At 41.4% G+C, this 15,846-nt stretch overlaps 1 protein-coding gene across 1 annotated transcript in view; it reads left to right on the top strand.

Annotated features, from left to right (window-relative positions):
- The first annotated feature begins 545 nt into the window (after nucleotides 1–545).
- LOC126266874 (maternal protein exuperantia) overlaps nucleotides 546–15,846 on the top strand; it is a 66,853-nt gene continuing 51,552 nt past the window's right edge. The window contains exon 1 of the mRNA XM_049971521.1: nucleotides 546–827. Coding sequence (XP_049827478.1) covers nucleotides 799–827 — 29 coding nt within the window. The 5' untranslated portion in view covers nucleotides 546–798. The remainder of the gene's footprint in view (nucleotides 828–15,846) is intronic.

Below are 15,846 nucleotides of genomic sequence, written 5' to 3'. Positions count from 1 at the left end.
GAACATTTGAAATGTGACATATTTATCTGGCATTATTTGGATTAATTATAAATGTATTGACGGTTGGCCTGAATGTTTTTCGCTTCCGCCAAAAGTAAAACATACACAACATGACCAAGTAGGAGCACACAGAATTTTTTTTTCTGTAAGAACAAAGAACGTATATATGATTTTTCCTGCAGAGGTTCTCCTGTCAACAGGCAGCAATGCAATATAGACTACAGAGTAGCTTATTGTGAGCAGAAAAAATATATACACTCTATATGTTAGATGTCACCTACCATGGGTTCACTTGATTGTACTGTAGGACTTTTGTTTATTTTCGTTAAATTAAATAAATTCAATATGGCTCGTTTTTAAACGACTTTCAACATTCACTGGGTGAAGGTATTAATTCAGCAATGTTAGTTGCTTTCAGATTATACCCCTTCTGTGTTTTTAGGGAGCTCTTCGTTGTATTCCCAAAGACGATTTTATCAACCTGTCGCTCACACTCTGAATTCTACGCTTCTGTCAGTGATAGAGATCACTGGGTTCTGTTCAACAGTTCATCTACAATATCTTTGACTACAGTCTCAACAATCTTTAACGATCCATTTTCGATTCTCAACTATTATTACCTACTTCTACACGAAGCGCAAACGAATATTAGTACTTGACTGTACAGTTTTATTTGCGAGACAAATATTAATTAGTTTCGCAGTTGAGTAGTTGAAGAGTACTCAGTATTCGAAAGGTGGAGAAAGAGTTCGAGGAAGTCTTCCGATTGCGATTAAAAAGTACGGGAGAGTGAGAAGTATGTACACGTCCCGAAGACGCCGCGCAGGGTAAAGTGCATGCTTCCCTTTGTATTTATTGTAACCACTAATGCTACTGTATTGCGACAACGCTTTTTAGTTTTTACATTTAATGTTCCTTGCACTAATTATAGTTTCACATGCTGCACGGTATGAAAAATGGGGGGATAGGATATTCCGTTAGGAAATTTTTCCAGGTCGCTGCGTTTTGTCATATGTATGCACTTTACGTGCATAAACTGCTGTGTTTCGTATACAAATATCTCTGCAACGATTTTACATAGAAAGATAAGAATTACTTCTCTTCCCGCAGTCAGTAACAAGCCAGTTGCTGTGAATGCCGAGTGCGGTTTTCAAACTACTTTTGACAGTGTTCTAAAGTTAACCGTCTTTATGCCGTCTCCGTGACGTAAAAAAGATTGATCTACATTTAAAGAAAAATGCTAATAATATTTAATTTTCTTTTGCATCAACATCAGTGTCAATGCTTTTAATTTCTTTATTGGTTTTTACGCATTCTATTAATCTGCTCCAATGAATGCATTCTGTTTGCGTATGCCAATCTGAATTAGCAAATTTCTTGCTGCTTCCGCGATTTAATTTTATTTACGGAGAAAAGTAGAACATGTGTGGGAATTATTGCTTTAGGATTTATGGCATACTTTATTTTATCTATGTGAAAATGTAGTTTACCTTATTGTAAAAGGAGAACAACTTCCTCTTGTGCTTGTCTAAATGACTGGTTTAAACAAAATTACGCAACAGGCTGAATAATGAATCACGTGACATCAGCATCCAAATTCATTGTTTCAAGTGGTGCCCTTGTAAGTGATTAATATTATACTTTTATATTATTCATGGGATGAACGAGAATTAATTTATTTAGTTCCAGAAGTAGTGATACATGGTTCAAAAATACAAAAGCCTGACTTGGCGTTGTGTTTAGCCGAATATTTTTATCTAAAGGCGCACTACTTACATAAAATAGAAATAGAATCAGTTACTATTTTAATCGTTTATTAACTATCAGCTACAGTCCGTTGTTTGCGAGATCATCCTTAAAGGTAGTTAAATAAAAATGAGTAAAAAGCCTTATGATTTGGCATAATAATAATGGAAATTCCTGGACAGAGCAATGCGTGAAATAAGTGAAAGGCAGCTACTCACCCATAGCGGATCGATTTGTGGAACACGGAAAGGTATGACAGAAAATAGCATTTACACAAGCTTTCTAGCACTAGCTTTTATTCCAGCAGTAGTCCATACATTCACATACACAACCACACAGACACGCAAAAGCACACTCCCTTGGCCATGGCAGTTTGACATTTATGATAGTAACTAAATGCTTTGTCACTTTAATTTCTCAGTCTTCCTCCTAAGATAATCATATCTAAATAAACAAAAAGTTGTTCATTAAGTAAGTTAAAAAGTTTATTCTTCTGGGACGGAGAACAAAATATATTCAATAACTTCGGATATTCCAGTTATGCTTATAAGGAAGTAACGATACTCTGTATTTAAGTTTTAGTATTCCTCGTATGAAGCAACTTTATCAAGAACGTTATTTTTCTTGGAAATCATTTCGTAGAACTCTTCCTAGGATAATTTTAAATTAAACAACAACTGATTGTGTCGGTTTGCAGTTTGTTGCATTCCTTTGTCCGTTAGGCGGTTATGAAAGAGACCACCATTTCGACGCTAGCATTACGGCTTTGAAAAAGAAAATAGTGTAAAGTGTTTAACACGAGTAAACAAATTTTTATAAGTTTACACATGTGCGCCTTGCTGTGCTTGCCCCATACACAAGTAGAGGCAGGCGTGAATGTGCATGCCTCTTCCTCAACATGCGTGTTCGAGTGATTCCATTCACACCTGTGTTCACACTACTTCCGTTTGGGGTAAGCTATAGTCGCACGCCGACTAGTCGCAGGGGGCAAAGATGTAGGGGCACCTTGGCTCTCGTTGAGATATCCGTGTCTCAACATGGCTATACAGTATACAGTAATAAAGGCAGAGTGCCTGCGAACGTAATAGTATAATATGTGAAAGATACATGCATCGAATAATTATGAAATTAGTAGATACATATAAATAAAAAACAATCATCACAGAATTACAAAGTTTCTTTCGTAACGCGAGTAACAAAATAAGGCTTTGCTCTTCCCGTATGGAAACTAGTACAAAGGCACTCACTGTCATGTTGTATTATTGCATTCTTAGTACTTTGTCCAACCTCCGTTCTTCCAAATTACCTCAAAATTCTCTTAGACATTGATTTTGGTAGGATTCTTGTCCACTCTTCTCGTATCGTGGCCTCAGACTGCCTACCATTGCGATAACCACGCCTTGAAAGTGTTCCCTAAAGATTTCCCACGGAGTTCAAATCCGGGCTAAGCGCAGGCAGGACAAGACAACGATGTCTTTTATCTTCAAACGACTTTCTGGTTGTAGCAGAAACATGCACAGGTGCATTGTCTTGTTGAAACGAAGGCTGCCAAAATCATAACACACCAACAACATTTCTGCCCATTCTTATTTGCCGCTCTGTTCTCAGATCATGCCAATAATATCGAAATCGATATGAGCCATCTAAATTAAACTTCTCACCACTGTAGATCACTTTATCCCACTCTGAAGTCCGTGGCGTCTGTTTTCCAGGAAACTCCAATCGAACCTGTTTACGTTTGCGTGTTACAGCAGGGTTCTACTGTCGTTTCTTAAATGCAAAATATTTGTCATTTGACAAAATTTGTTTTACACTTCTGGCAGTTAGTGACAACAGTCCGTCAGCAGTAAGTTGAGAAGAATAACGATTTTTGGCCCTTGCTTTGCACAAAAGTAACCATTTCGATGTCTCAGATAAGTTTCTACGTTGCCCATATTTTCCATTATGTCCCTAACTTCCGCCCAGTCTAACGAAATTATCAACCACTGTATGTGAAAGGTTGACCTTCTTGGTGATTTGACGACAAGTGAATCCTATTTCCTTTTTGCTGTTTTCTGCGTGGTATTGTCACAATCATGATTTATGTACACAACACGTACTGTCATTAGTGGTATCTGTTTTCTACCTGCAGTAAAGACATGTACACACACACACACACACACACACACACACACACACACACACACACACCTACTTCACACAGAGTCGACTGCCTTCATACCAAGTTCCAGCCTCTACCACCTGAATCGTTAACGACTTGTTATATATTGTACTACTGGCATGAAATACGATCACATTTGACTGCATTTGTCGGTATACTGGATCTCATACTACTGCGTATACACTGTGCACAGCTATTCTAACAGAAAATGTTAATTTTCCTACAAATATCCATGTCTTTACCCGGATTTCCACTACTGTAGAAACGACACGCAAGCGAAGGGGGCGGGTGGGTTGGCATTGGCTGATCGGCACATTCCGTTTTGCCTCTCTCGCGCTTAGCGTAGCGTGGTTTGTATGTTAGGCTCCTTCAGCCTACGAAGAAGAACATAGCAGACGGCGATAAGAATAATATTGTTTAGCATATCTATGTATCCCTATGGTATATCTCCTTATTCCTCCTTATACATATTCCTCGTGCTTACGTCACTAGCTTTCAACGCAGGGCCAACGTGTGTGTCAACACATGACACAACAGGGCTTAAAGAGTTGCAGCGACCAGTTCTGGCACTAAGTCAGTTACTGTTCAGACTAGTTTAATATGTCGTAGGTGCGCGTTTAAGTACGCTCACACTCTCGATAATACACGACCACTTTAAGGACTTCAGTGGGCATCTCTCGACGAGTTACTGATTTCCAGACTGGCCCTGGTCGCAACTGAGCTTTCGCGATGTACGTCCGCGGGCAAGGCAACTAGTGTGACGTCACAAGCTCGTTGTGGGAGCCCTTACTTCCCGTGGGCGCATCTTTCAAAGGGACGTAGTTGTGCGTTCTCTAATTCATCGCTAAAAAGCCGAACGAGCCGGACTTTTACATATTTGGCCGCACACGTTCGTAATAAGCTGGCCATCTGGCAACCTTAGTCACAAACGTAATTGTAACCAACTCCTCAACCCTAACTATTGACGTGATAAGTTAAAACAGAGAAATCAATCACACTTAACAACAAAGTGAAGCTGTCTTCAACCCGAAAATTCTTTCTAAAGTTTATTATATTTTGTATTTAGCAGACGAAACACCATGCAGCCATACGAGTTACAAATACCGTGAATTTCAATAGTTTTTCGCAAATATGATCTTAAATATCTTCAATATTAACTTTCTGAAAACAGAATACCTGAGTGTTATCAATAAGAGGTGTACTGTAATTTGAGAAAATGTCAAGAATTTAAATATCGTCATGCATATATGGACAAAGCTATTGTAAAGGAAGGAACAATGTGCTTAGAACAAGGAAGAAAATATGATTCACATCAGCACAGGAGATATCGCCACAATGACAATAAGAAATCAACGTTTCAAACCGATGGAGATGTGCTGGGAACTATCCATGATTGAAATGCATCCGTATTACCCTCGTTATTAATTTCTTTGAGGAGTTTTTGCCTTGCGGTCAACGTTTAGCTGGAATTGTTTTTGTAATGGGAAATGTACTCTAACATTTAACCATGTATGCTATGGATGCTATAGCAAAATATTCATATAGCGTTTCATATTTCCTATTATCATGTAAAAAGAATAGCTACACAATGATGTTACAAGCACGCCGCCACGCCTGTTATGGCAGCTGAAACGACCAGGTATTTCTGGTACACATTTCTGGATTGAGACAGAGCGACGAAAGGTATAGCGCAGGTTCGCAATAACGACACCCATCGTTTGAGAGTGTATTAGCGTCTGTAAGTCCAGACGCTTTCACATTGCTCATTTCTCGTCTTGTGCAAGCCTGGATTTTCGTATAGGTCAGGTACACCTGAGCCGAACGGGTACGTTTACGCTGCAGCTTCAGTGCCAATAGACACATCACTGCTCATAGGGAGCCTTGTTACATTAACCCGTAACCAACGAGGTGTGGTCTCTCAGACCGTGCGGAAATTTTCAAACTCCCTGTGCAATGTCAATTCTGGTCGGACCTTTCGATACCCTCCCTACCCACCTTAAATGGCCAACCCTAAAATGTTTTGTTGTTGGTTGCATTATTGACTTGTTTGATTGTTGTTTACAGATGTTATAGATACATGTATGGGTCTTCTAGAACACGCCTTGTGGACCACGTACCAATTTTCTTCAGTACAGCACAAATTTTTTTGCAGGAACATGTCGGTTTTTACGATCCTAAGTTTCATATTAATGTTAGCCAGTGGATGGAGGAAGGTGTTACTGATGTAAACCAAGAAATTGATCAAAAATAGGACTATTTTACAATAGCCAGTGATCACAGCTCTGCCAGCGGAGAATCATTCTGAGGAAGAACTTCAGGATAGTCGTGATGGGGATCTTTCTTTTTCTCCAATGAAATACTTAAAGTTTTAGTTAAAATCAGATGATTTGTGTTCAGACTGGTGATACAGAAAAATGTAGGTCCCAGGACTGAATGTCAGTTTTACAGACTTTTTTTTGTAGTTGTGGAGCCCAATTTTTTTGGGCCAGTTTAAACCCTGGAATTTAGTTTTTCGATGTGAAAATTTGTATTTGCTACAGAAATACTATAATTTTTCAGAATGTGAAATTCATCTCTCTTAACAGTTCCTTTATGTGTCCTATTTAATCAAAAAACGCATAAAAGTATGTGATTTTGTGTGATAAAAGCTAAAATACTGCAGGCTTTATTTAGTGCAGTAAAACCATCAAGGTGTGTTTAAACAACCCTTACCTAACTGTAAAAATATGTGTTATATAACTTAAATTAATATTTTCGTATGATTTGTGTCTTAAATATCGGTAAACGTGGGGTCCCCAAGAGCCCACTTCCTAGTATACATCACAGAAAAGTCACTTCATGAGTTAATCGTTAATGCACACTCTTCAGTGGAGCTCGACGTAAACGCCTAGGTAGCTAACTGTATGAATAGTAAACTGGAACAAGAAATTTCCCAGTTCTTTCGTGGATTCCGAAAGCTAACAAAAAAAGCGAGACAAAGAACGAAAGGGCTATGCACCTAGAATGAAGCTTGATACATAAATTACAGCCGGCCGCGGTGGTCTCGAGGTTCTAGGCGCTCAGTCCGGAATCGCGCGACTGCTACGGTCGCAGGTTCGAATCCTGCCTCGGGCATGGATGTTTGTAATGTCCTTAGGTTAGTTAGGTTTAAGTAGTTCTAAGTTCTAGGGGACTGATGACCACAGATGTTAAGTCCCATAGTGCTCAGAGCCATTTGAACCATAAATTACAAATGGCTCAGTAAACTCTTGGTCGCTCTCAGGACTACATAACTTGCAACTGCTTAATGTAGACGCAGATCACATTTTCGCTACCGAGCCCTTAAAAAATTTCAATTCTACAGCATCGTAAAAAGTATAAATGAAAAACTGTACAGCACGAAAACAAACTGCTTATATCACACGGGGATGACGGTGAGTATGGAATACTCTCGTCACAAACGGTTAAGACTCATGTTCGTATATAAAGCAACTCTGGTAACAAACTAAAAATAGGTCCTTTGTGTATCTTGGATGATAACTGTTCTTTTTATATTTTTCTGTGGAATTACATAATAAGAAATAAAATCAACTTTTTTATCCTATTTCTCTCTAATGCTATAAGTTGACGCTTGACAACGACTACTCTCTGGTGGCGTATCGGATCTAGGTGCTCAACGGAAGCCTTCTTACTTAGAATATTGCTAATGTGTGTGGGACACATACCAGACAGCGCTGTCTGCAGATATTGATACTGAACGTATACAAAGAACAGCATCACCAATGACCACATGTTTGTTTAATCCACTTGAGAGCGCCAAGGAAATGCAAAAAAACCTGAGCTGGCAGATGTCTGAAGACAGAAGTAAAGTCGCGGAAGACTACTTAACAATGTTTCAAGTACCAGTATTAAGTAAGGAATGTATAAATATACTAAAACCACCCCTCCTCCTTCCTCCCCTCCAACGGATCACTCTTGTGGGAATCGTGAAGACAAGGTTAAACCAATTACGGCTTCTAAGAGGCAAGTACGCAGTCATTTTTCCCGCGCTTCATACGCAAACGGAACGGAAGAAACCTTAATATGTGGTACACTAGGAAGTACCCTATGCCCTGCTCATGAAAATGGTTTGCTGAATATGGACGTGGATGTGGAAGGAGATGAAGGTGTGCCTTATGCTGTGCAAGAAACCACGTAAACATCGAGCAGTTTTTTTTAACCAAGCCTCTGCTAGAGTTACCTTCAAGGAGCCAATCACACCTCAAGTTTCAGGAGGGGTGGCTATGATCACAGCGCGGATATGGTACTGCATGATATCCTCGCCAGGCGAGGAGGGCAACGCGAAAACATGGAAACAAATTCAACAGCATTGCCGCTACCAGCGTAGCATTTAGTTTGTTGCTGAGATCAGCCGGAGAGGGATTTTTAATGTCACTAGTCGCAACAGCTGTGTTATTGTGTTTTGTATCGATTTACATTGCTTTAGTCGCCATCTAGGGTTACCAGCCTTTCTTACACACCAATAAGAGATACCAATCATAACCCCAAATTTTTACCCCGATTGGATGTTACATTATTAAGGGAAGGATATACATAATATAGTAACAATAAACTTATGTTAATCGGTTTGATGTAAAATACTGTACTAATAATTTTGAGTGTGCCGTAAATACTACAGAGTTTGTGTAAACAACTACAAAATATTGAAAATGTTAAAACATGGAACATTAACATATCATTCCATCACGAGACAAATCTCATGCAAAATCGTATTTATTTACTTCTTTTCTTTAGTCAAGTTTGTTGTCATTCTTGAAAATTCCAAAAAAATCCTGATAACTACAAGTTACGGCTTACGTATTTCGCCTCAAACGAATTGTTAGTGACGAGTGCTAGCCAATGATGTATCGTCACCCACCCTTGTAATGAAACATCTAGCCTTTGAACTCGCTTAGGAGGTGAATTTGACGTAATTATTTTGATATTGCTTGTATTTGTACAACAATCAACTAATGTCGACTGTTGGCGATTGCGTCTATGAGTAGAGCCCTCCGTGTGAATACAGCCTAATTGCTGCTGGTTAGAAGCTGCCGCTAGTATTGGTTCGTTTAAATAAAGCATTGTTCATTGTTGTAACTTTTTACACTTCAAAGAGTTGTAGAGAAATATATACACAGTAGAGAAACACATACATAGTATTGAATTGCTTTGATAACTGATTCAGGCTGCTCTAAAATAAAATAAATTCAGGCTTAAAGGGATTGCGTAAAAATAAATAATTACTACGCTGTACCGTATGTGATTCCGGCAAACGTCTTACGAGACAAATTCATACTTCAGTATATAGCGAGCATGCAATTTCGAAAATGTTCAAATGTCCCTAAGCTTACATACTACTTTACCTAAATTAACCTAAGTACAAACACAAACACCAATTCCCGAGGGAGGACTCGAACCTCCGCCAGGACCAGCCGCACTTCCATGACTACAGCGCCCGAGACCGCTCGGCTAATGCCGCGCGGCACGCAATTTCGGCAATTGAGCGATACGAATAAGGTAAATCAACGACAAAAGGGGGGGGGGGGGGGTTAGCGTCCGGTACAAGGTCAATAAGGGATAGTTTTTAAAATCACAGCGCGTTTATCGATTATTATTTTTTAAAACAGTAGACAATCGAACACGACGAGCGGTGGGAAGAAGCTAACCGTGAGTGGTGCAAAACGAACTATTGAATGTAAACAGAAAAATGCCGCTCGTAAGATTGTTCTTTTCTTTCGGTCAGATTTGTTTCATTGTTATTATTATTACTATCAGGTGAAAATGGCAATTGCGTTTCCTTAGAAAGTATCCCTTTCGCATCCAAAATGTAACACTACGCGGGAAGTCGACACAAACCGTTGATTGCTGCTTAGTTTCCGGCTCGTACGAATATATCCAGGTTCTCTCTTCTGTTACGACATCATATATAGACTTCGTATTTCCTCGGCCGAATTTTTTGAGGTTTCCTTACATCAGTTGAGACTGGAGGCCACATTCCATGCAGTTCATCGGAAACACATCTTTCTCACAAACGTTCACTCAAAATCGAACGTACTGCATTCTTCAATATGCCCTATCTCAATGTACGTCACATGCCGCTACTCTTCAGTTATGCTGCGCGCGGCATCTATGTATTTTTAGGCAACAATCGATTTTCGAAAATTTCGTCGCTAGGGAAAGCACGTCCAGAGCGAAATTTTACAGGCCAATTGTGAACAGTCTCTTATGAAGGTGTTAAACGAAGTTAAAAGTTAAACGAAGCGTTTCGAGGCGTTAAAAATGCTTTAGGCATTTACAAAAATCGTAAAAAAAACATCCAACGAAATACTACCCGTGACATTTATATCTTTTTTCAATAATGTTTCATCAATCACTCACTCTAAACAAGCTACTCTGCACTCTTTGAACTGCCTTTGATTTAACAATGGTCACGTGTAAAAACTTAAATGTGAGTCTCGTATCTTGCCGAGCATGTAGATTCGCTCGCATTGTCAGGACAGCGTAATGAAATAACGTGCCAGTGTTTGGCGGTAACAGCGGTGGGGGAACCCCGCAGAAGCGAGCCCCACACCTCAGCTGCGTCCGAGCTGTGGAGTCAACGTGTTTCCTACGTTTTGATTGTAGAACAAAGCTTTCAATGGAACGTGGGTAAGTTTACCACCTCGCAGCTCACTAACATACACAGTATCGGATCAAAAGTATCCGAATATTAATGTGGAATGTATCCATCCTTGGCCTTTATGATGGACTGAACTCTGATGGGGACATTTGCGGTGAGGTGTCTGAATAACTGTGTAGCAACGGCAGTCCATTCTCCCGCAAGAGCCGAAACGAGAGAAGGCAGTGATGTTGGACGCTGGAGTCTGGAGAGTAATCGACGTTTTACGAGGGTAATCCCAAAAGTAAGGTTTCTATTTTTTATAAGTACATAGACCTGTTTATTTCAACAATGGTTTACATCAGTTTACAGCTTAAACATTTAGCTATTTTTCGACATAATCACCATTTCTGTCGATGCATTTTTGTAGACGCTGTGGCAGTTTTTGTATGCCCATGTCACACCAGCTCGCCGCCATGCTGTTCAGAAAGTTATGAACGTCTTCTTTCACCTCGTCGTCGGAGCTGAATCGCTGGGACCACAATTAACGCAGACAGGTACTGTGATCTGAAAAAACCCAAACGGGCCGTTCAGAACCGGAGAAGAGGATTGTTGAGCAAGGGTGTACACATTCTCCATGTCAACGCTCGCCCACACATCGCTCGGCAAACCGTTGCTCTCCTGCAGCAGTTTCAGCGGAACACAATCACCCACCCACCCTATAGTCCTGACTTGACGCCCAGTGACTCTCACCTGTTCCCTAGGTTAAAAGAACATTTGGCCGGAAAGCGATTCAGCTCCGACGACGAGGAGAAAGAAGAGGTTCATAACTTTCTGAACAGCGAGCTGATATGACATGGGCATACAAAAACTGCCACAGCGTCTACAAAAATGCGTCGACGGAAATGGTGATTAAGTCGAAAAATAGCTAAATGTTCAAGCTGTAAACTGACGTAAATCATTGTAGAAATAAACAGGTCTATGTACTTATAAAAAAATAGGAGACCTTATTTTGGGATTACCCTCGTAATTTATCCTAAAGGTGTTCCATTGAGTTCAAGTTGGAAGTGCGGGGAGGCTAGTCCGTTTCAGGAATGCTGTTGTCCGCAAAGCATTGCTTCACAGATGCTCCTTGATGACAGGGTGCGTTGTCATGCTGAAATAACCATCGTCCCCAAAATATTCCTCTTCTAAATGCAGTACACAGTGCTCTACAACAGCGGTGTCCAACACTCTAGCTTACCTGGGCTACACTGGAAGAAGACGAGTAATTATGGGCCGCACGTAATGCACTTAACACTAACAATAACCGCCGATAAAAAAAAAGGAGAGAGAGAATAGGATCGTGTGTGTGTGTGTGTGTGTGTGTGTGTGTGTGTGTGTGTGTGTGTGTGTGTATTGGGGGGGGGGGGGGATTTCAGTCTGAAAATATGCAGTTTATCGTAACTTTATATGAACGGAATATTACGGCCTCTTTTTCTTTCGATCGTATGATAGATACTTCTTGGGTCACTCTGACAATTGCTTCGAACCGCATGCGGCCCGCAGGCCGCGGGTTGGACATCCCTGCTATAAAATGTATTTGTATCCTACCGCACTTGGCGTTTTCTTAGGCGCAGTGAGGCCCCACACCCAAACCAGTAAAAACACTCCCATCTCCTATACAAGTACACCACCTCCTCCGCACCTTACTATTAGCACTACATTTGATGACAAGTAACGTTCTCCAGACAATCGCCTATTTAAACTCTTACATCGGACTGTTACGGCGAATGGCGCGATTCATCACTCCAAATCACTCGTTCGTAGTCATCCACTTCCCAGCAGCGTCGCACTTTAGGCCACCTCAAACGGCGCTTAGCACTGACTACATTAATGTGTGGCTTATGAGAAGCTGCTCGACCACCTTACCCCAGTCTTTCCGCACGCAAAGTCATTGTGCTAGATGGATTGCTGGTAGTAATCTGAAACTCACGAGCGCTTTCTTCTGCTGACTGCATGCGATTCTTTACAGCTACTCTCCACTGTCCTGGACGGTCCCTGCCCGTCAGTAAATAAGGTCTGCAACTGCCTGCTCTTGGCTTAGCATTGGTTGTTCCTTTGCGTTTCAACTCGCAGTCATGTCACCAACAGTCTACTTAGGAGTGTCAGGATAGTTTTGATCAGATACTCGCATAATTCTGCAAATATTATTCCGATCTGCCACGATAATTAGAGGAAATACATCATTACCAAAAGAAAATGCGCTCCTTTAAGTTCCTGTGCGTCCAACCTTATGAGTTAACATACAAACGTGGATAGAAAGTTACAGCCGTGGTAGCATTCATTGTCGTGTCATTCTGTGGGCTACGATATAATTGACGTTCCTGTTGTGAAAGTGCATACGCGTTAACTGATTGTGCGATAGCTGTCACGTTTATCTGCCCTCGCTATCTACTGGATTGTTTGAGAAATATTCTAATGAAAGGCCAATGATATGCCTTCAGACACGTAAATTATAGACTCTAACTGTAATAATCTTTTGGTTGCCATTTCCCCGACGACTTTAGAAATTCCGAAGGAAAATCATCTATTCTTTCTGCCTTATGTGATCACGAGTCTGCCAAACGTCTGTCCGACTCTGGATACTGTAACCACTAAGTCTTCCAGATCGACAGCCATTGATTCAGTCTCGTCTGCAGACAGTTTCTCCCCCTCTACGCTGTATAATGCTGACGCCTTTGCCTTTAATTTTTACAGAAGTTATTTTGGCCATTCTTAATCTCTCCGTACGACATCCTTTTGTTTTCCGAATTCTTCACATTAAGTTACACTGATATGACAAAAATCATGTGCTAGCGATATTCACATATGCATACGGCTGTAATATCGCGGTCACAATGTATGAAAGGGCAGTGTGTTGGCGGAGCTGTCATTTGTACTCAGGCGGTTCATGTGAAAAGGTTCAAATGGCTCTAAGCACTATGGAACTTAACATCTGAGGCCATCAGTCCCGTAGAACTTAAAACTACTTAAACCTAACTAACCTAAGGATATCACACATATCCATATTCCATGCCCGAGGCAGGATGCCAACCTGCGACCGTAGCAGCAGCACGGTTCCGAACTGAAGCGCCTAGAATCGCTCGGCCACAGCGGCCGGCCATGTGAAAAGGTTTTCGACGGGATTGTGACGTAACTGGAAGTAGACGCATCGGATATTCCACTTCGCAAATCGTTAAGGAATTCAGCATTCCGAGATCCACAGCATCAAGAGCGCTCCTAGAATATCAAATTTCAGGCATTACCTTCAGTGGCTGACAAGCCTTCAGAGCAGCGTCGTTTGCGTAGAGTTATTATTGCTAACAGACAAGCAACACTGCGTGAAACAGCAGCAGAAATAAATGTGGGACGTACTACGCATCTATCCGTTAGGAGCCGGCCGAGGTGGTCGAGCGGTTCTAGGCGCTACAGTCTGGAACCGCGCGTCCGCTACGGTCGCCGTTTCGAATCCTGCCTCGGGCATGGATGTGTGTGATGTCCTTAGGTTAGTTACGTTTAAGTAGTTTTAAGTTGTAGGGGACTGATGACCTCAGAAGTTAAGTCCCATAGTGCTCAAAGCCATTTGAACGATTTATCCGTTAGGACAGTGCGACGTGCGTCGAAATTTGGCGTTAATGGGCTACAGCAGCGTCAAAGTGAGTGCCTTTGCTAACAGCACATCGCCTGCAGCGCCTCTCCTGGGCTCGAGACCATATCGGCTGCACCTCAGACGACTGAAAAATCGTGGCCTTGTCAGATGAGCCCCGATTTCAGTTGGTAAGAGCTGATGGTAGGGTTCGAGTGTGGCGCAGACCCCACAAAGCCATGGACCCAAGTTGTCAACAAGGCACCGTGGAAGCTGGTGGTGGCTATGTCAAATGGGCGCACAAAATTTAACTGAAAATGATTATGTTCGACTTCTTGGAGACCACCTGCAACCATTCATGGACTTCATGTTCCCAAACAACGATGGAATTTTCATGTATGACAATGCGCCATGTAACTGGGCCACAGCTGTTCGCGATTGGTTTGATGAACATTTTGCACAATTCAAGTGAATAATGTGGCCACCCAGATCGCCCGACATGAATCCCATCGAACATTTATGAGACTTAATCGAGAGATCAGTTCGTACACAAAGCCCTTGCACCGGCAACACTTTCGCAGTTATGGACGGCTATACAGGCAGAATGGCTCAGTATATTGGCAGGGGACTTCCAACGACTTGTTCATGTCACCTTCAGTTTGCTGCACTACGACAGGCAAAAGTCCGCCGCGATGTTAGGAGGAGCCCTTGAGTTCTGCGATCTCAGTGTACAGTCACATTACTTGCTTACGACGACCATTTTCTGCGTCTCGCAGCCGTCACGAAAGCTCTGAAACAACTCTCTGTGGACATCTTCAGTGTTTCTGAGACCATTGTCGGGACCATCCTGATTCAACGTATCCGAGAATTCTACTGAGCGAAACTGGCTGCGAACAGTGTCTTTGTTGATTACATCGCGGGCGTAGTTCACTGTTTTTGTTACCTACTAATCGCATGAATATTGGAATCAGAATACTCCTTTCCTAGACAGACAACATTACCTCACTTCGTGGGGACATCTGATGGTCATTACTGTGCTTCATCACCATTCTTCCTTCTGTTTTCCTCTTACCTTCTTTTTCGTAACTTTTAAAATCTACTGTATATATCTGAAAAAGAAAAGGTTCTTGAAGAATCGCGCTTTAAGTACAAAGAACAAAATTTACGCACGACGTATAAAAAAAAGTTATTTTCAATGTAATTTGAGTGCTGAGGTATCGCTGCGCATCAGTACACGACGGGTGTGTTCACTCGCTGAGTCACCTCCTTGAGAAATCGGGTATTCACCGTCCACGTGAGATCGCGCTGATCTCGAGTAAACTACTTTATCGCAGAAGAATTCTATCTACTGATTTTATCTTCCTATTGTGCTTCACAACATCTCGGGACTTCCCAAATTTCACTGTCTATCTCTTTGTAGCTCTCCTGAGAGCACAAGAATGATACTAGGGGACTTAAAAAAGTACACATTTTCACGGCAGGTCAAGTAACTTTATTGAATGCCGCACTATACTTCGAAGTAACACAGACACGTGACTCTTATCTTTCAACACAATCACCCACGTCTGTGCAGCCTTGGTCAAATTGTTGACACCATTTCACTAGGGTGTACGCGCCATTGCATTTGATCCATTTACCATCAGAATTTCTCGGTGACTCTGTGCTCAGTTTAGATTTTTTGTCCAAAAGAATCATACTGTTCCGCGCTCTTCAATT

The sequence above is a fragment of the Schistocerca gregaria genome, chromosome 4, assembly GCF_023897955.1.
Source record: "Schistocerca gregaria isolate iqSchGreg1 chromosome 4, iqSchGreg1.2, whole genome shotgun sequence".
NCBI lineage: Eukaryota > Metazoa > Arthropoda > Insecta > Orthoptera > Acrididae > Schistocerca > Schistocerca gregaria.
The sequence above is the reverse complement of the archived record's forward strand: the minus strand, read 5'-3'. Positions and strand labels throughout refer to the sequence as shown.